The following is a 20,771-nucleotide window of genomic DNA, read 5'->3' as shown; positions in this document are numbered from 1 at the left end:
GTCCATCCGGTAGCACATCCGCCTCGCATGCAAGAGGACCGGGGTTCAAATCCCGGTTTCGCGCAATTCTCCACCGGATAAAAAAAAAAAAATCCGCGTGTCGATGGAATTGCATAAGGTTTGGGGTACAACCTGATGCCGGTGAACACTTCCGGCAACGCACACCCTCACCAGTACAGGAGTTGGCCACCCTGTGGCAGTAACTAGCCGCAACCTCTCATGATTAGTTCCATGAAACCGCGACCCTCAGTCACCAGCGGCTGCGGAACAACTGAACATGGCATGTGATGCAGCAGGGGGTGCTAAGAATTCCTGGCTCCGCTGGACAGGCCGCCATTGGAAACTAACCCTGGCAACTTTTAACGTTAGAACCCTAGCTAGTGAAGCTAGTTTAGCAGTGCTGTTAGAGGAACTAGAGGATATGACGGGATGTCATAGTGGTTAGTGAGGTTAGGAGGCCGAATGAGGCATATACTGCACTGAAGCATGGGCATGTACTGTGTCATACAGGTTTACCGGAGAGGCGAGACCTAGGAGTAGGTTTTCTTGTCAATACGTATATAGCGGGTAATATAGATGAATTCTATAGTATTATTGAGAGGGTGGCAGGCATCGTAATTATAGGCTTAATAAGCGGTATAAACTGAAAGCTGTACAGGCCTATGCACCCACATGTAGCTATGATGACCAGGCAGTTGAAAGCTTTTACGAAGATGTAGAATCGGCAATGCGAAAAGTAAAGACGCAGTATACTGTACTAATGGGTGACTTCAATGCCAAGGTAGGGAAAAAGCAGGCGGGAGACCAGGCAATAGGTGACTATGGCATTGGCGCTAGGAATAGCAGGAGGGAGTTACTATAGTTGAGTTTGCAGAGCGCAATCACTTAAGAATCATGAATACCTTCTTTAGTAAACGGAAGAACCGGAAATGGACATGGAAAACTCCTAAAGGGGAGATTAAAAATGAAATTGGCTTCATACTGTGTTCAACCCCCGCCATTATGCAAGACGTAGAGGTAATCGGGAAAGTGCGATGCAGTGATCACAAGATGGTGTGGTCCCGAATTAGCCTAAATCTGAAGAAAGAACGCAACAGATTAGTAAGGAAGAAACCCATCAACGATTTAGCGGTGAGGCGGAGGGCAGAAGAGTTCAGGATCTCGCTACAGAATAGATATTCAGCTCTAACCGAGGATGGTGGCATTACCCTGGAAGCAATGAACAATAATTTCCGAGATATCACTACTGAGTGCGCAGTAGACGTAGGCGGTAGGATATTAGGATACCGGTAAGCTAAGGAGACGAAATATTTGGTCAAGAAACGCCAGTGTATGAAAGCTTCCAATCCAACAGACCAGATAGAATTGGCCGAGATATCAAAGCTAATCAATAAGCGCTATTCAATATCACACCATAAAATGCAACTCAGCGTCGAATTCACCATTTTCGTGATATTATAGAATTCGGTTTAAAAGTTGGTCACAATCACTGAAAAGGGTAGTTAGTACTGAGCACTAAATATGGCAATAAAAGCGCGAAGCTTTGGCGATAAGGGGAACACTTACGCTCCCCCTCAAAGACATCACGCGATAGCGGCCTGTGGCCCAGTGGGGTGATTCCGCATTAAAAAAAAAAAATCGACGTAGACGCACATTTCACATTGCGAAAGCCGTTTTGAGACTTGGTAGGGTGCCTCAGACTTGGAACACGGAGGCGGCATCTGTCTCAGCAACGACGTAGAAGGTCTCGATTAGTTCCGGTGGCTGCCACATGCTGACGCCTATTTTTCCGACACGTTTTTCGTAATTCGGGGGTAGCGATGTCTTTTGGACTGAACGAGCTGCGTACGTTACAAAAGTCGTGGAATAAAGGGGAACTTCGCAAGAGTCGGGGCAAATCCATTTGTTTTAAGTGTTAGCTGATTGCGTATCCACTTTGAGACATACCAGTTACGCAAAATGTTATATTATCACGTACAACAACAGCATTGCGAAGGCCACACGGCATCATAAAGATAGTGTTTTATTAAAAGTGGCAAAGATTTAACGTATGCGAATCGTTGGCACACGTACGGTACGCGAATCTCACACAAAATCAGCGTAAAGCCGCGAAATAACGCCGCACTTTGGCGAGCTGAGCACACGCGCATTAAGAAAATATCATTCTAATGTGTTCCTATCCCGTAATACAATGCATGGTGCTAAAATCAACATGTGCATCGTAGAGACATTTGAGCTGTCATTTCGAGGAATTATCGCCAGTACCAAAATAGATGGATTTATTGAAAGGAAAAGGCAGAGAGGTTGGCCCGAATAATTCAAATCTGGCCTGCTACTCTGCACTGGGGAAGTGGAAGGAGAGAAGAAAGAAGGTCATGATGGGTGATGATGTGGGAGAAGGCATATGAAATATATATACAGACACAGCAGCTTGCTTTACAAGCGCGAATCAAGTCCGCTGGCGCTCAAATAACGGCAAAGAGCACGCCCTACCTGGACGCCCTTCCCCTTGTCCTGCCAAGCGCCCAGCAGCAGTTCCTCCGACAGAGGCCTCTTGTCTAAACGCTTCAAGGAAGCAGCTAGCACATTTCTTTCGTTCGCATACTCTGGGCACACCAATAATACATGGTCCACAGTCTCTGGGATGCCACAAGTTGAACATCTGTGGTTAGTGGAGTTACACAGCATTATGCCGGAATGGATAGTAGCGAGGTGCTAGATGTAGTAACGAAATACGTCTACTTACGACGGATAGTGACCGCAGATCCAGGTCACGAAACGTACGTAAATAACTAGAATCAGAATGGGACGAGTACTTTCGAAAAGTACCATCGGATCATGAATGACAGATCACCAGCAGTGGCATAAATACGTGAACATTTCAGATGGTACTCGTAGGTTACTATGGCGTCATTTTGATTAATAAAATTTATTTCGTCGTGTTTTTTTTTTTTTTTTTTGAAGTAAATCAGATCGGATAAGTTAAATGAGAACTTCGTTAACTTTCAATGCCAGGACGACGAGCTAAAACTTCTATATACACTATAATAACTGCAGGTACACGCTAATGCTGACGCAATCATAATGTCGCTTTATTTTTTATTATTATTTTTTTTTGCTAATTCTAGCCCTACATACGAAGCTGTGCGGCGCAAATATTTCAGAATGAAAACGCCTCGTTGAAGGAGTGTTCAAAAGAGCGTCCAATGCGTTCCAGATTCTGATGATATTAAACCAAGCGGGGGACAACTATGCCATATATGGCGACGCAAGGGGCATTAACTGGCAGTCGCACTTACCATTTTGGCGCCTGCGGGTGAAGAACTTTGATGTCGCACGCAGAGCTGAAGCTGGCTGACACACGGTGCGGCGTCGATGATATCCCACCGCGAAGATTGGCAGAAAGTTCACCTGATGCAGTTTAGAATGCCATGAAAACAGTAACCAGCACTGGTTGGCGACGTTCGGATGAACTTCTTGCACACACACAACACAGTCGATTGCCGCTTGCAGTAGACAGGCGAGCGTGCAGCATGGCACAGATTCCGAGGCCTCGGCATTTGCAGGGTTTGAACACACATCACAGTTCGCAACTGCAGGGACTGAGACGAGAGGCGAGGAATATGTTCTGCTAGTCTGGTTAGTCCTGGGCGGAGTTGAAACGTTCGAAATCAAATAGCGTAAACTGGGCAGGGTCGGGAATGCAAAGCTGTGCTTCGGCTGCTCCGTAGCATTCTGCTGGGGTTAGGCCTAGTCTCGGCAAATCTCACCTATCCCAGACGAAGCACGTGCTGCTATCTCGTATCTTGATCGGCAAACGCCTCTGCTGAAGCATTTGTTATCTTTGGAAGCCAACCTTTCTGGTTCCTGACTGTTTCATGCTGGCGTGATATAAATTATAGCTCGACTGCTAGGTTTTGTTTTCCTCTGTTGGCCCTGGCATGTACAAGTACCACGTGATGTGTTGGTCGCGCGCATTACAGATTGTGTGAACGCAGCTGAGAGTATTTTCACGTGACGAGACCTTTTTGAACGCTTCATTGTTATCATAAGAGCAGCATGAGTGCAAGAAAGCATGGAGTATACGCTCAAATCGAGCGATGAATTAAGCATACCAATTTTCAATGTGAGCCGTAGCTATGACGAACATGCTCTACTGATATTGGATATAGGTGCTCAATGTTGTTTTGGATGGCGCATGTAGAGGCGCACATAGCAAGAGAAACTACGCGTGAGAACGAAGGAATGCTGGTGGGATTTGTACCTCGGGCTCCCCTTAATGTTCGGTTTAATCTCGTTTTGTACCGGAGTCCGCCATAAAACTGCATGCACTACATAAGCGTTGAGTGAGGGGGGGGGGGGGGGGTTGCAGAAATAGACGTCATAGCAATCATACACATCTTTCCCGACACTCTAAACGAACTTACATCAGTAGATCAATAGATGAGATCATATCAGTAGATGATTGGCAGAAATGTAACTTAAGAAATTACCAGTTTGATCATTTCGGAATGGCGCTGATGACGCTACAGCAGGTCGGAAGGAAATCAAAGCTGCTGGCTATCAAAGTGGAGCGTGTTTTTGCAGAGTCGTATTTCGACGACAATGATAATGATGATGCACCTTCAATTTCTAAATTGAAGTTGAGTGGGAGGATTGTAGAGCAGATCAGGTTGGAATGCTGGTAGAAGTTGACTCGCGTACTAGCCGGACTCGCTTGTACTTTGTGCTAGGCTTTTCACCTGTCAGGGATGGCGGTCACTACAACACTGCAAGCTTGTTCGCATAGCCCCATGATATACGGAAAAGCATGGGACAAGCGCCACAACAGGGGAGAGCCAGCGGTATCGGTTTGGGCGAAACTAGAACCGAAATATAGCAGCTTTCAAAAGGTGTTTGTGTTATCCTCAGCCAATAGCTCATGCGGTTTCTCGTTCTATGCTGCCGGTTTTAACACTGTTCTTTTGACCAGATTTCAGAGCCGCTCTCGCGCACAGTCATTTTCTGCTGACTATAGTGCACCGCCATCCGGATCCGTCTCTCCGGGGACCGCGGGACTGCGGAATCTCCGAGGCCGCGCCTGCACCGCGATTTTCCAGCATTCGGGTGCTGTAAAATATTTTCAAAGATATTTTCACCGTACCATTGTGTCGCTGCAAAGTTATTTGCGTTATCCAAAATTTAAAATTAAGTGTCCCTTTCAACGAGTGATATTTGTAATTGATGTTATTCGCGCAGAGTCACACTGTGAAATTCAGTACACCCGCACCAAAAGCCGCTGGCCTTGGGGTGAGTGTGGTGCGTGACCTACGTCACTGGCTTCGGCCGGGCGAGTGTGTAGTCTCTGGCGATACACATGAATCTCCAGTCCCATTGTAGCGCTGTTTACATGGACCCGACAGGAGTAAGGTGAGTTGAATTATCGGGTCGAAAACCGGTTACCGGGTTTATGTAAATCCCGTCGGGTCGGGTCGAGGAGACGACGGGCCGAGTCTAGCCAACTTCCGCGCAAAGAGTGAATTGAGTGGATATGGCCCCGCTGCAGGAAGCATGTAAACACTGTCGGATTGAGTAGGGGCACAGTGGGAGAGTATAGAAGTATACGGAAAACGCTACAAATCCGTGGGGGAAAAACCGGAATGAGGTGCCGTCTTCTAGTTATTCGCCTCGACGCGAGGTGTCGCCGTAATCGCCGCTCGTCCAGAGCCAGTTCTGCGCTCGTCGGGTCGGTTCCACGTAAACCCTGTAGGGTCAAGCACACTCAACCCTCCAACTCGACCCTCCGCTGTCGGTCCATGCAAACAGGGATTTTACGGCCCACGTAGTTATCACGCGATATTACACTCGCGTTGTTAGATGAGGCAAAAGGTGGCGGTTCGAAGCCATCCACGGCGGCATCTCTTTCTATCTTTCTTTCCCTCCCACCTAGCTCCAAATGAAAGGCGCTGCTCGAACCGCCTGGATCTTTAATAATAATAATGATGATAATGATAATGATAATAATAACAACAATAATAATAATAATAATAATAATAATAATAATAATAATAATAATAATAATAATAATAATAATAATAATAATAATAATAATAATAATAATAATAATAGTAATAATAATAATAATAATAATAATAATAATAATAATAATAATAATAATAATAATAATAATTGGTTCACAGACGGGAGAAGGCGCAGTACCTGCCACACTTGTGTGACAGATACTGTTAATTCATGGTAATACAACCTTGCGAATGTGAACGCTCTTAACAGATACCTCATTTCTCCGAAGGGAAAATAAACTATTCGCGCTGGTGCGCTTGATCTTTGTTATATCAAAGAGACAAAGGCCCATGAAGATGGTTAGCCTCGACAGTAATGACGCTTGCTGTTCTTTCATAGTTAGAGGGGATTACCGAACTGAAGTATTCTGAACCAAGTCTAGTAAGTACGTAAATTTCTGCTGTGGACAACGCATGTACTTTGCATATTCAAGCTCACGTAAGCTGAGCGTCTATCTAGTATAGTGCACGTCTTAGGGACGAGTGCGCTTCTGCATAGTTACAACGCGTATATCCGAGCGTTTTATTGGAACATGTTATTGATGACTTGTGAGGCGCGAACAGACCAATAATAACCTGTACTTCCCAGCGCTCGGAATATTATTAGAATAAAGTCAATAAAAGGAAACGTTCGGAGCCGGTTGTCCCCGGTCTCGGAAACTTGCTTGACGAAAATGTTCAACTTTTCTTTAAGTTTTCTTCTGTTAGGGCTTCTAGCATTAACGCATTAAAAATAAGGATAGGGGTTGCCCCCCATCAGTCCGGCAAACAACTCATCATCATCATTACGATACTCCCTGGTTGTGTACAGGTATACATTTCGCAAGGCAAACGTCTTTCCCATGTACTTCCATTTGGCACTATCCACTGCTTTCCGCAGTCACCCTATATCTACATGTCCCTACACTCCCGATTATCTGCACTCTTGGCTATACGCCTTCCTTTCCCTGATATCTACATTGTTATCAGGAAGGAACACCAGTTGTCAGTTCTTTAAATCACATGCCTTGTCCAAGTCAATTTCCAGTTGCTTCTAATAAAAAGGCGGAAACTACTATCCATGGCACATATCTAGGAAAGTGTGCCGTTCTCAGTGCTTCTCTCACACGCGCCTTGTAAGCAAACCCATCCAATTTCTTTCATGCGTGAAACAGGACGGTCTTCATTCACGGACAAAATCGTTCCTTGTTCCATTACACAAAGCAGTTTTTGACATGGTCGTAACTCTTTCTCTCTCTCTCTCTTGCTTCGTACGTGTTGTATTACCACGCCATCCTTCGCTCGACTGAATGTACATTGTGTTGCTGTACCACCCATTCCTGCCTAAGGCCTAACACCACAGGCTTGCAGTATGCAATAAATAAATAAATAATAATAAAAAAATAAAACAAAGTGTCGCCGACGAGAACATCGCACGCATCCAGTGCGCAGCCTTAACGGCGTGCATTTGCTCGTCCTCTGCCAACAGAGGAAACACGTGAGCTGCTTGCTCTTGCCGGCCGGGTTCCGCGCGTATCAGCGGAAGTCGCAGCTAGCGGAAACAGACTGGCGACCTTAGAGTTCGCTGATTGGGAAAGGGATAAATTTAAAGGCGATTCCGAAACCGACTCCTGCAGCCGCTGGTAGCGAGTTCCCCATCTACGCGGAACACTCAGCGACAAGTGCGGACGTATAGAAGACGTTGTCCTCGTCGAATACCATGAACAGTGTGCCGCTCGATGTGTTCTCTCTATATGGTCGCATCGAAGGACGTGTCCACACCGGCGTCGACTGAGGGTCGAAGACCGTTTTGTTCCGGCTCGCATCCCTTCAGTGCACCGGTTTTCGCTGTACGCTGGAGGCCCGGTGAATAACTTTACAGTGAATACGAAAGGGGGTGGGTGTGTGTCGGAAGCGGGAACAGTGACGTCCTCGCCGTTAGGCATGGCGGGAAGGAAGGAAGCCATCGACAGGAAGCTGGTAGTGGTTGGAGACGGCAACTGTGGCAAGACGTGCCTCCTCGTCACCTATTGTAGCGACACCTTCCCGGACGTCTACGTGCCCACTGTATTCGAGACTTACACCACGTTCGTGCAGTTCAACCAGAACACGGTATGGCTATTAAGCGGGACAGGGTACCTTGTAGTATGTCGCTTCGTACAGCATCCTGTTTCTACACGCTGTTCTTGCGCCTTGTTCTCTAAACAGGAAACAGCACAACTCACAGTTCCAGATGCAAATTATGAAATTTCTTTCCCGTAATACTAGTTTACAGATAGTTGAAGGGGAAATGAGGAACTCGTTATGATACACTTTAAATGAGCGAACAGCCTACGAGTTCAGGGCAAACGTCGGGGATATTTTTTATGTTTTGTTATCGAACAACTCATGATTAATTCGACTTATGAACTAATTGTTGTGCCCACAACTGAGCAGATCTGGTGCATTTAAATTGTTCACGTTTACAAAAAAAAAAAAAAAAAGCAAGCAAATGAGCACACTCCACCCACCCACCCCACTCAGAATGCGGAGGCGTCCACCTTGATTGGTTTGGTTTGGTTTGGTTTATTCTGAGTGCATTCTGAGTGGGGTGGGTGGATGGAGTGTGTTCATTTGCTTGCTTTTGTTTTTGTAAACGTGAACAATTATGACTAGCAGCTTACCGGTATCGCTAAAGAGGAAAGTATATAACAGTTGCATCTTACCCGTGCTCACCTATGGGACTGAAACGTGGAGGCTAACCAAGAGAGTTCTACTTAAGTTGAGGACAACTCAGAGGGCTATGGAACGAAAAATGGTAGGGGTGACATTAAGAGATAGGAAGCGTGCAGAGTGGGTCAGAGAAATAACTCAGGTTACCGACATTCTAGTGGAAATTAAGAATAAGAAATGGGCATGGGCAGGACATGTAGTGCGAAGAGAGGATAACCGATGCTCGCTTAGGGTAACCAACTGGATTCCAAGGGAAGGGAAGCGCAGCAGGGGGTGGCAGAAAGTTAAGTGGACGGATGAGATTAAGAAGTTCGCAGGGGTCAAGTGGATGCAGCTAGCACAGAACCGGGTTAAGTGGAGAAATATGGGAGAGGCCTTCGCCCTGCAGTGGGTATAGTCAGGCTGATGATGATGATGATGGGGGTGGTGGTGGTGGTGATGATAATGATGATGATATTGGGTTTAACGTCCCAGAGCGACACGGGTTCAGGGGCTTGCATCCACCTTGAAAACAATCTTTGCCTTCATTTGTTTTGTCTGGTTTCAGATTGTTGTGTCACATTGCTTATCGCAAAGGATTGCAAATATGAGCTTTAACTATTCTCAGCCTTCTCATACGTGCACGAGGCGCGTGACCGAGAGAGTTAATCGTCAGCTTAGTTTTCGTTCTTGCTTCAACATTAAGAAAGGACAACAGAAACGAAAACTTTCATATTCATTTTTTTTTTTGTATGTTCACATGCATTCTTGCCAGTCGGCTCATTGGGAAGTTCAGCGTCCCACATTTATGGGCAGTTTTCAAACAAAATGTTTCGCGCCCAGTGTACGTGTTGCTTCGCGGCCGTCTGCAAGAAACGCACAAATAAGTACATTCAACATTGTCCGATTAAAGAGAAAGTTTTGATTCGTAGGAGTCAGGCGCGGGAATAGCAATTAAACTTAATGGCAGCCCATCGTTTCTAACGGCATGACCTAATTTAGTATAATTCGTAGCATGGATATTTGAAGCATGGGGCCAAATGTATGCAGCTAGAACAGGGCCTGAAGGGATATGGGGGACGCCTTCGTCCTGCAGTGGATAATCCGGCTAATGATGGTTGTGGTGATGATGTTGATGATGAAAACTAACGCAAAATCCACACGAAACCGACAAGCACTGCTGCCAGGTGTCGAACGCTTATTTTAGACAGATGAAAACAGATGAAGACATCAGGAGGTTCCCGCTATTTGCAATAGCGGGAACCTCTTGCAGTTGAGGTCTTATTCCTTTTGGGCTCGTGGATTATTCGCTACGTTCGATCGGAACCAAGCTCTCAAAAAGAATTAGAAAAATGGAGGGAAACTGCAGCAAATAACGACAGCGGTGAATGCCTGTACATTATGTTATCTTCCCTGATCCCCGAATATTTGAGACAGTGAGCCAACCTGGTTGCACGTCACCATAAGTAGCATATCATTAGTCAGGTGCGAAAAGTGGCGTGCTTTGAACTTTATTTATTTTACTGATTTAGAACACTCCCATACTCACTGCGAGACCATACAGAAGTAGGCAGACAGCACAGTGTTTAGGTCAGACTGCATGATTTTGCATCACGAGCATAAATAGGTACTCTCAGGGACGAAATTTCTATAGGGTGCGTCTGAAGGAATCGAAGCCTATACTATACTCTCTTGTTAATAGACGGTGTCTGAAGACCAGATACGTCGAGTTGAAAGTCGTACATGTGGGCTCTAACATGAGCTAGTAAATTCAAGTGATCGCCCAAGAACATGGCAGCTGTAAGAACAAATAGCTTTTTTTGTTTGTTTTTTTGTTTGCGTGTGTTGGAACTTACATCCCCGATAACACCATAGTCGGATGCAGCTAAATAAATAAGCCGCAGATGCCCCTCAGAAGAGCTTGAGCCAATGGTGTCGAATAATTTTAATGACGCAGTGGTTAATCACATTGCTCAGTGATGTATCCCTTTCATTTGCTGCATTCTACTCTGCATCGTTAGCAAGTCAGCGTCGCTTTTGGCTGCACATGCAGTCTTCTTTGAGAGGCGTTTGTCGCTTCATACTTTTTTGTTTCCAGCCATAGTAAAAATCTATAACAATGTGTGCTAGGCACGCTAACAACGCATTACATGAGATTTGAGAACGCTCTATGAGAAAGCAAGCATAAAACAATATTGTAAAAATGGTTGTTCATTTAAAGGGTGCGAACTTGAGCTTGTTGGTGTATGATCTTATGTCTAAACGAAATTGCCGAGGCGGTTCGCAGAGGCGAAGGACGGCGCGGCTATGCGTTTCGTCTCGGGCGATGCACATATCGAGGTCCGCCGCCACCGATCCGGCGCTCTGATTGCCGCCACACCGGGTTGGCATTGGATGAGGAGCGAAGAGAGCAATTAAGTTATCGGGAGGTTGTGGGAGGCAGCGCGTGGACCCATAGAAACGTTGCTCGGCGAAGAGGTAGCAGCGACTGACAGATGCAGCTGACGCCGCTGGCGAGTCAAGTCAAATGTGGCTCTGTGTTTCGGCTTGGGATCCACGCACCATGATCCGCTGATTTCGAGCCGGCGCTTCGGCAACCGGAGAACACCGTCGCCGCCACGCAGGAGGGGGAGGGGGGGTACACGCAGCGGCGAACGGTGGCGGCAGGAGCGCGCGCAGCAACCGGAGTACACGAGGGGAGGGGGGGGGGGAGTACACAGCGGCGAGCGGTGACGGCGGGAGTGCGGGCTGCCCCAGTGGCGGAGCTGGTTACAAGGGACAATGGCGACGGCGACGCGAAACGCAGGAACGGGCGCCAAAGAGCTGCGCTCTAAAACAGCGCTAGCACGACACGAAACGTCGTGTCCCCTCTCTTATTCGTCTCGTGTAGTGCTAGCGCTGTTTTTAGCCCCAAGATGGTTGTTCCATGTTGTCAGTCAAGCTACCAGACAGAATATTTTACAAAAGCAACAACTTTTCTTAAGACACGCTTTTTCAGTGATGAATGGCGGATGCGGTCGTGAGAAGGTGAATAATACCTCACTCAAACTTCGCTCTGCTGAAACTCCTGTGGCCTGGTGTCCAGGTCCGCCTGTCCCTCTGGGACACTGCGGGCGAGGAGGACTACGACCGGCTGCGGCCCCTCTCCTACTGCCAGGCCAACGTGGTGCTGATGTGCTTTACCCTGGACAACCAGGACAGTTTGACCAACGTCGAGTTCAAGTGGGAGCCAGAGATACGCCACTACCTACCCAAGGTGCCCATCGTACTCGTCGGCAACAAGAAGGTATACGATCGAGATCGGCCAACTGGTGATTGTGACACGCATTCGGGCACTAGCAGGTATACGGTAGAACGGATTCACTAATGATGCGCCGCATGTGAGCGTGAAATGGGCCTTCAGCCGTATTTCTATACTTCGTAGTCCATGGTAGGTGCACTCTCGTGAAAGTCAACACGGTAGGTTTTTACCTTCGGTTCTGTTTTCAACTCCAGTCTTTATTTGCTGGGGAAAGAATTTCTGTGCCGTCACCGTGATGCTGTTTGGATCGCTGGTGCCTTTTGGGGCTAATCACCGCTCGCATGCCGCTCTTGATCATTTTGGAGTGAATGCTGGCAGACGACTGATAACTTAAATCGACAGCTCTATATGGCCATCGTCTTGCTGCGTTCTGCACCGCTCACCATTGAGCTCACAACCCATAGCTGTTCATCGCACCCGGTTTCTCGAGCACTAGCTGTCAACTTCGTTCCTTCATTGCTCAACGTATTTAACCTCCACCTTCACCTGATAACTGCTTACCACACGTGGTTACTCCAACGCTGTTAGCATTGCAACTCCACACCCCTGCACCCCATGATTGCTCATTGCACGAGGCTATATGAACACTGCCAACGCCGTATCCCTACATTTCCCTAGCGCGTGACTGCTTAGTGCCCCTGGCTATATATACTCCAAAACTGTCAATGCCTCTCTCTCTCTCTCTCTCTCTCTCTCTCTCTGCCCCCTAAACCAAATGCGTGCGCTACCCACGTCTAGCCTCTAACATCTCTAACCCGACAAATCCATCTCAGCCACCTCATCCTAAGGAAGTTTTGCTGTATAGAGCTACTGCACCTCTTTCTGCAAAATGATCTCGGCGATATTGCGAGACGTACAGACTCAACAGACACCTCAAACACCTGCTTAGACTTACACCCGACTGGTACCAGCATCTCGCATCCTACGTTATGTGCAATTCAGAAGCCCATGAATCTCGCGGGAGACACGAGAGTCCCTGCTGGCCTACTCTCACCTCTGCTTTCAGCTTCCGCTGATGAGCATAAAGTCGGAAGTAACGAAAGACAGTTGAGTCCTCGAAGGAGGACCTACCTCTACTCTTTCACATTCCCCGTAGTTTATTTGTCCCCAGTAAAAGATTCTTTCTCTACTACTCTGGACCGCTCTCTTCTGAGGTGAGTTGACTGTTCCTTCGAACTGCTGGCATTACAAAATGTGAGACTTTACAGCTTTTCCTCTAAAAAACAACAAAAAAAAAAAACTGAACAGTTTTCTTTGCCACAGAGTCGGCTACTCCCTTCGAACTTAAGTTTCCATTTGAGAGTTGCTGAGAGAGAAGCAACGTGGATATGACGTCATTGCACGCAACCGGAAGACGGTCGCGTGACAGAATGAACCACTCTCCGCAGGACCTCCGTGACGACTACCGCCCTCCGCCGGTGCTGCCACGCAACTACAAGCCTCCCGTGACGACGTCCGAGGGCCGCGCCGTGGCGAGCCGCATCCGAGCTGCTGCGTACATAGAGTGCTCGGCGCTCAAGCAGACCGGAGTGCGGGAAGTCTTCAATGCTGCCATCAAGGCGTCGCTACAGCAGCAGGTACATTGATTGTCCCAACTAAAGAAAACAAAAAAACCTGACATTATCGTTGTTGGCTCTGCCTATAGAGCCGACCCTTAAAACAGGGGTGAAAGTCGACACCAGGACGCCAAAGGAAAAGGAATTTGGGTAACAGTGTAAGAGGTTAAATGGGGTGATGAGATGAGGAAACTCACTAGTGCAGGATAAGATGGATCGGAAATCACTGAGGTATTTGTCCTGGAACGACCCTAATCCTGGGGTGTGGATGGTAGTAACTTGTCCTACTCACGAGAGCGAAAGTGGGCACGAAAGAGCAATATATTTGATAATGGGAGAGCATAAAGCGGATAGGCGAGGTGGGAAAATTTGCTTAGGAAGAGGGGGGGGGGGGAGGGGTAATTGGACGACGCCAGATGTGACCTTTACTTTCATCGTAATCACATTGGTGAGATAGCACTTCTCCATTCTAAGGAGTTAACACTAAAATAAAAAATATATATATATATATATATATATATATCGGATGCTCCTTTTAAACCAAAAATTGGCAACTGATGTGGGTAAACGTTATATATGCATGGGCCGGCTCAGAGTAAATAAATGAGCAAAACACTGGTGAACAAAATTGCGACGGCTTTCAGCCTAATTCATAACGCTCCAGTAAAATTGCACAGTAAAATAAAAAAATATATATATAAAATCGTCACTTGAAGAGATTGACTTCTCTAAGCCAGAATCTGTTCCAAAGCTGCTCTGGTAATCTTGCAGGGAAAATAAGCGGAAAATAAGCACTGTCTAACCTAACCTGCTGCCATATATTGCCGGTGCTACCCCACAGAGCAGCCATAAAATTTGAGCCAAGAGAACTCTATGAATTGGGCTAACTGGGCACCGCGCTTTCCTCAGTAAACATAAGCTTATCGGGCAAAATCACCTGCTATGCTTAATTCGACTATTCTTTTACTCTGACCTTGCCCAAAAAGGGTCGAAAGACTTTTATGCATTTTCTGGGCGGCAAAAATTAGTTCGATTTAGAACCTTCGATACGAGATACCTCGATTCGATTTAGAGACCATCATTCTACGAGTCATTCAGAGGCGCTATACTTGTCTCATGCCAGAAAAGAAATTTTCTCATAGGTCTTTGGGAACAGCACAAATTACGGACTAAATCCAAATAACATTGGTTTGTCTAAACCAAGCCGCTGTCCTTTGCGCTGAGGGAATTGCTCTGAACAAAGATCGTTCGCAATACGTGAATGATGTTCTCGTATCAAGAACGACTCCCTTGCGTGTGTACGGTGAGCGAACCGATGCATGCAGTTAAAGATTTACTGGTCGCAAGTCGGTCGGCCGACGACTTTGTGCCAATCAGAGAACATATGTTCGTGAATCAGAAACAAATCGGCTATGATCCTTAGCACAAATGCACAATTGATGTATGTGGTACGGGCGATTCGTTTAGATGAAAGATGACTCTGCCTCCCGTTGTTTATTTTCAGCCTGGAAGACAGAGGCGACACCGCTGTTGTCTGCTGTAGGTGCTTGAATCTCCGAGCGAATCCCATCTTCAGAGACCAATGCCTCTTCACATACGTTTGCTGTCGACGCAGTTTCATGTTTTCTCTCTTTAAAATAATTTCTGCGCAATCAAAATCAAAACAATAAAATCATTGCATAGTTGAAGAAATGACCAAAAGTGCACTGTCATTATTTAACTCCTGCGATCCTGTATAATTAGGGCGAATCAGCGCATCTTGTGGTTACGGCACTCGACTGCTGTGCCCGAGGATGTGGGATCAAACCCCGGCTCTGGCGGCCGCTTTTCGATGGAGACGGAAAGCAAGCCATAGGCGCCCATGTGCTGTGCGATGTCAGTGCACTAAAGAATCCCAGGTGGTCGAAGTTTCCTGTGCCCTCCACTACAGTGTCTGTCATAGCCTGAGCCGCTTTGGGGATATTAAACCTCACAAACCAAACCGAACCATCTTGTGTCCCGCCGCGGCGGTTCAGCGTTAGGGCGCTCGACTGCTGGTCGAACCAAAGGACACGGTATCGAGCTCCGGACACGGAGGCCACTTTTCAATGGAGGCGGAAAGCAAGGCGTCCGTGTCAGTGCACGTTAAAGAACCCAAAGTGGTCTAAATTTCTGTAGCCCTTCACTACAGCGTCCTTCATAGCCCGCAACGCTTTTGAATGTCTAAACCCCCTAAACCATAAACCAAGCCGCCATCTGCTTTGTGTTGTTTCGCCTCTTAATTGTATCCCGTGTCAAACGTTGGTCTGCCACCACACAAGTGCTTGAATCTGCATCAAATGACATATGTACACACTTCTGTCAGGAATTAGACGGCACCTCAATGAGCTCTTATTTTGGTTGTTGTAAAACCATTATAAATATGTAATTAATGCACAGCTAATGAAGGCGTTAGATTGGAAAATAACTTTCTTTTGCTTTTGAAATCAACCACCATTAGCAGCCTACAAGGACAGCTAGCAAATAAATTAAGAGAGCAATATGTTGCAACGTAACGACTAAACATTAAGTCGTTAAATGGAATATATAGGGCAAAACCCTCCTTAACTGTGACGACTAGGTAATGCTGCCCTTGCATAAAAGGCAGGAAAGGCAAGCAGGAAAGGCAGGCAGTTCAGTTCAGTTCAGTCGTTCAGTCGTGTCTGACTCTTCGTGACCCTATGGACCATATCACGCCACGCTTTCCGGTCTCTCACTATCTTCCTAACATCACATAACTTCATCTGCAGCGCCTCGAGGATGCCATCTAACCATCGCGTTCGCTGCCTACCCCTTCTCCGGTGACCCTCAACCTTTCCCAACATCAAATCTTTCTCCAGCGATTCCTCTCTTCTCATCAGATGACCAAAGTAGCTGAGCCTTAACTTTAGAATTTGACCCTCCAATGAGCAGTCAGGGTTTATGGTCGACAATATCGACTGATTCATCTTCTGGCCGTCCAAGTAACTCTCAAGAGTCTCCGCCAGCACCACAATTCAAACGCGTCAATTCTTCGGCGGTCAGCCTTCTTCACAGTCCAACTCTCGCACCCATACATCACAACTGGAAAGACCATAGCACGAGTTATACGGATCTTGGTTGGCAGTGTAATGTCTCTGCTCTTTACTAGGCGGTCAAGACTAACCATGGCTCTCTTTCCCAGAAGCAGGCGTCTCCTCATTTCATGTCTGCAGTCTCCTTCCGGGGTAATCTTGGAGCCCAAGAAGAGAAAATCAGTCACAGCTTCCACTTCTTGTCCATTGATGCTCCAGGACATGATAGGGCAAGACGCCATGATATTTGTCTTAATGTTCAGTTTCAGCCCAAACAAGAAAGTGGTGATCGCATTTAAATGTGCAATGCTTCCTCATTATGAATATAGGCATATGTCCATCCGGGCTTCAACACTTAACAAGATATTTAAGATTTGCAGAGAGCAGATGCACGTAAGTGGACATTAGAGAAGGGGCAGACTGTCTCTTACAAAATGCCTGTCGAGTTTCCTTCACATCTGATCCCAGCTGCCTGAATATGTAATTTTGAATTTCTGTTGGACGAAACTAACGTAAAGTGATCTAAATTTTTTATGTTGCTATTGGGGCGCATGGAAAAAACTAACTACCATGCGAGAGTTGACGATTCATTGAGCTCCATTTTTTTTTTTCGTTGATTCTGTGTGTTGGGCTCAGTTTGTTCTCTGCAACGCAAGCAGTTGGTACCAGGTCAGAGTTGTGTGTATACTGCGTGTTTCAGCGAATGCTTCTAAATATTCCTGAAAATAAGGAATCAAAAAAAAGTATTCAGGGACAAACTCCCAGGCTCGTCGAACGCAACTCAGGACGAAAATCTTCTAATTTTACAACTAATTTTCTAAATCTCTTAGCGTTTTACGTTTTAATCACCGCAGTTCGGTGGGTAGGGGGAATATTCGAAACCATATAAAACCCTATGAGTCAAAATAACCTCATACAGATCTCTCGTACTAAACTCATACTAAACTCGTACAACTCTCATATCATCTCTTACAAATATCATTCGACGTATGAGAAATATACGAGTTTGTATGACATTTGTATGAGTTTTGTATGAGTTTAGTATGAGAAATCTGTATGAAGTTATTATGACTCATGCGGTTTTTTCAATAGATATGAACGAGACGGTGTCCTATCAGCGTTTAAAGCAAATAAAACTATTTGCTTTAGCCGCGCAGCGCAAGGATATCTCGCACCTTTTATTTATTTTTTTTTCTGCATGAACCCGAAATGGAGCGTATTAGGACGCGCAGGAATATCGTTCAGATAGGACATCCGCTGCTGACGTATTGCAGTGACTGGAGCCGAATTCGAACTGCCTAATTCATTGTGCCGTGTTTGCTTTGTTCTGTCGCTCTAATAAAGAATGGTCACGAAGTTGGCAACGCCCGTACATTTCCCTACAGCAAATTGCGAAACAGTACTGCATATGACGTGGCATGGTCATGATTGTAGTTCGAATTGGGCATCACATTAACAGAAACCCATCATCAGCGAACGCCGCGTTGTATTGTACCTATATAAAGCTATGGTATTTCCAGTTGTGATGTATGGATGCGAGAGTTGGACTGTGAAGAAGGCTCACCGCCGAAGAATTGACGCGTTTGAATTGTGGTGCTGGCGGAGACTCTTGAGAGTTACTTGGACGGCCAGAAGATCAAATCAGTCGATATTGTCAACCATAAACCCTGACTGCTCATTGGAGGGTCAAATTTTAAAGTTAAAGCTCAGCCACTTTGGTCATCTGATGAGAAGAGAGAAGTCGCTGGAGAAAGATTTGATGTTGGGAAAGATTGAGGGTCACCGGAGAAGGGGTAGGCAGCGAACGCGATGGTTAGATGGCATCCTCGAGGCGCTGCAGATGAAGTTATGCGATGTTAGGAAGATAGTGAGAGACCGGAAAGCGTGGCGTGATATGGTCCATAGGATCACTAAGAGTCGGACACGACTGAACGACTGAACTGAACTGAACTGAAAGCTTCCTGAAAGCAGTTTCAGTTTCGTGCACTGAAGATGGAAAAACGGAATTTCTAGCGTAGCAAGGCTTCAGAAAATTGGTTTTTGCTTGTTTCACAAACTGACATGCATCATCGTGCCCGCGACTTCAAACTCACTGTTTCTGCTAACAAACAGACTGCACAGATTGAGTTCATTAGTTGTGCAATTATGCAGTAAATTCTGTCCCCCGAGGCTCAGAGTTTGTTCCTGCAAACACTTTTTATATTCTGAACTCCTGATATTTAGGGATTTTCGAAAGTGCTCGCTGAAACACACTTTGTCCGCTGCTTGGTTGAGAGAAACTGCCTGCTGATTTGTGTCCAGAGGCACGGCGACCAAGACGGTTTAAACGGTGCGGTACAACAACCGAGAAGGATAGTTGCATAAATCGGCCGTCAGCGGAGACACGGCGCAGGAAGCCGCTGTTTGGATTCTCAAGTGCTCAAAAGACCGACAGCAGAGTGTGATGTACACATCGAGCAACAGTGCCCGCATGACCAAAATGACATAATAAAGGTGACCTCCCACGGTGCCGTAGAAAATTCCACTCCCCCGGAGCAATGCGCGAACAAAACACCATCATCGCTGTCTGAAGACCTGCGAGGAGGTAAAGACGTCGCGTTTCATGGGCGGGTTTCGGCAGCGAAGCATATGAGCAAGGTGACTAGGGATTATCTAAACCAGAATTCCCTAGGTAACCACCTGGGGAATCGCGTACTTTTAAAAGGGAGCAGGATACTCTATATGGGGCTGATCTTCATGTGCTTCATTCGCGCAATACTCATGTAAAATTAATCGTCCATCTCTTCTGACTACGACAGACTGCTCCTCATTCCGAAAACTAAAGGAAAAAAACAAGACGTTCGGACGCTACATACTGAAGTACGAATACCTGTCCCATATATGTGTTTATTTTGTGTCGAACGTGAAAGGGGAAAACAACGCTTGACGCCAATATTGACATTGCATTGGTAGTGATAGCTCCACGAACATGCAGTTTTGAGCTACTGACAAGTTACCATGTAAACAGGACAGACATTCAAAAAAAAAAAAAAAAACCTTCAAAAGTGCCATACCCGTAACAATGGTATATTCTAGCTCGAGGAAGGCAAGTGTTCATGTAGTGCGAAAAGCGCTCGATGAGAGCCTAAAGCACTCCAGCGTGCATAGGATCATCTCGACCGGTAACAGTCGTATTAAATGAAACCTGCCTGCGAAAGGAGAGAAAAATGGACACCTGGCTTGAAAAGTGGTCGCCAATAGTTTTTTTTTTTCTTATTCAGAAGTAATAAAAAATAATGCAGCCTTATTGGTTTCTGTTGAACCTGCTGCACGATAGAGTGCTCCCACTTGAGGCCATTCGAGCGGAGCGCCGTCAGCCGAAATGATGAATGAGCCCATTGTCTAAATCGTGATTGTACTTTGCAACCGAGTGCGAAGTTTTGGGCTCGATTACCGGTCGCTGCGGTCGAATTTCGAGCGGGCAAAATGCAAAGACGCTTGTGAACTGAGACTTACAAAACCGCAACACTGCGAGGCCAGAAGTCATCTGGAGCCTCAAATATAAACCCTACTTCATATACTGCACATAAAATCTCCTTCAAAAAGCCTGCAGCAGCTTTTGTCCTACTGAGTGCACTTCCCTTCTTGTTTTTTTAAAAAAAAAGAAGCAAGGCCTTAATTCGCAACGAATTATTTTTTAAATTTTCATAAGTTACTTTCTCTTCTCTTCGGCACTCAACACCTTCCCGCCTAGACATTCAGACTCGAAGGTATTCAAAACTCGCGCCCCTTCCCTTCGTCTCCCCCTTATCCACATAAAACCCTTCATCGCGATGACTGATTTTCCCGGTCACAGCAGGACAAGCCATTCTAGAGCACTGAAGCAGAATGGTCACACCTCGACAGGCTCTTCATGTCTTGACCCGGACTTGTGTTGACATCCTTCCTAGACGGATATGACGATGTGAAGAAAAGCATGAGAGACCACTGTAGAAACTGCACTGGGATAATGCGAAAGCATTAGCGTTGATGCGAAGTCGGTCGCTCCCAGTCGACGCCTTTCTACATCTACTTACCTCCATAACATGACTCAACACCTTTTGTCTATGTCACATGACTGATTCATTGATGATAC

At 46.2% G+C, this 20,771-nt stretch overlaps 1 protein-coding gene across 1 annotated transcript; it reads left to right on the top strand.

The window, feature by feature from the left end:
* Positions 1-7,649: 7,649 nt before the first annotated feature.
* Positions 7,650-15,275, top strand: LOC146179404 (ras-like GTP-binding protein rhoA). The gene is made up of 4 exons (XM_084579024.1): positions 7,650-8,150; positions 11,815-12,015; positions 13,419-13,607; positions 15,091-15,275. Exons 1-4 carry the CDS (start codon positions 7,983-7,985, stop codon positions 15,127-15,129), a joined length of 597 nt encoding a protein of 198 aa, XP_084435150.1. The 5' UTR covers positions 7,650-7,982; the 3' UTR covers positions 15,130-15,275.
* The last annotated feature ends 5,496 nt before the right edge of the window (positions 15,276-20,771 follow it).

The sequence above is a fragment of the Amblyomma maculatum genome, chromosome 9, assembly GCF_055883805.1.
Source record: "Amblyomma maculatum isolate TAMU_Amacu chromosome 9, ASM5588380v1, whole genome shotgun sequence".
NCBI lineage: Eukaryota > Metazoa > Arthropoda > Arachnida > Ixodida > Ixodidae > Amblyomma > Amblyomma maculatum.
Note: the sequence above shows the minus strand (reverse complement) of the source record. Positions and strands in the feature narration are given on the sequence as shown.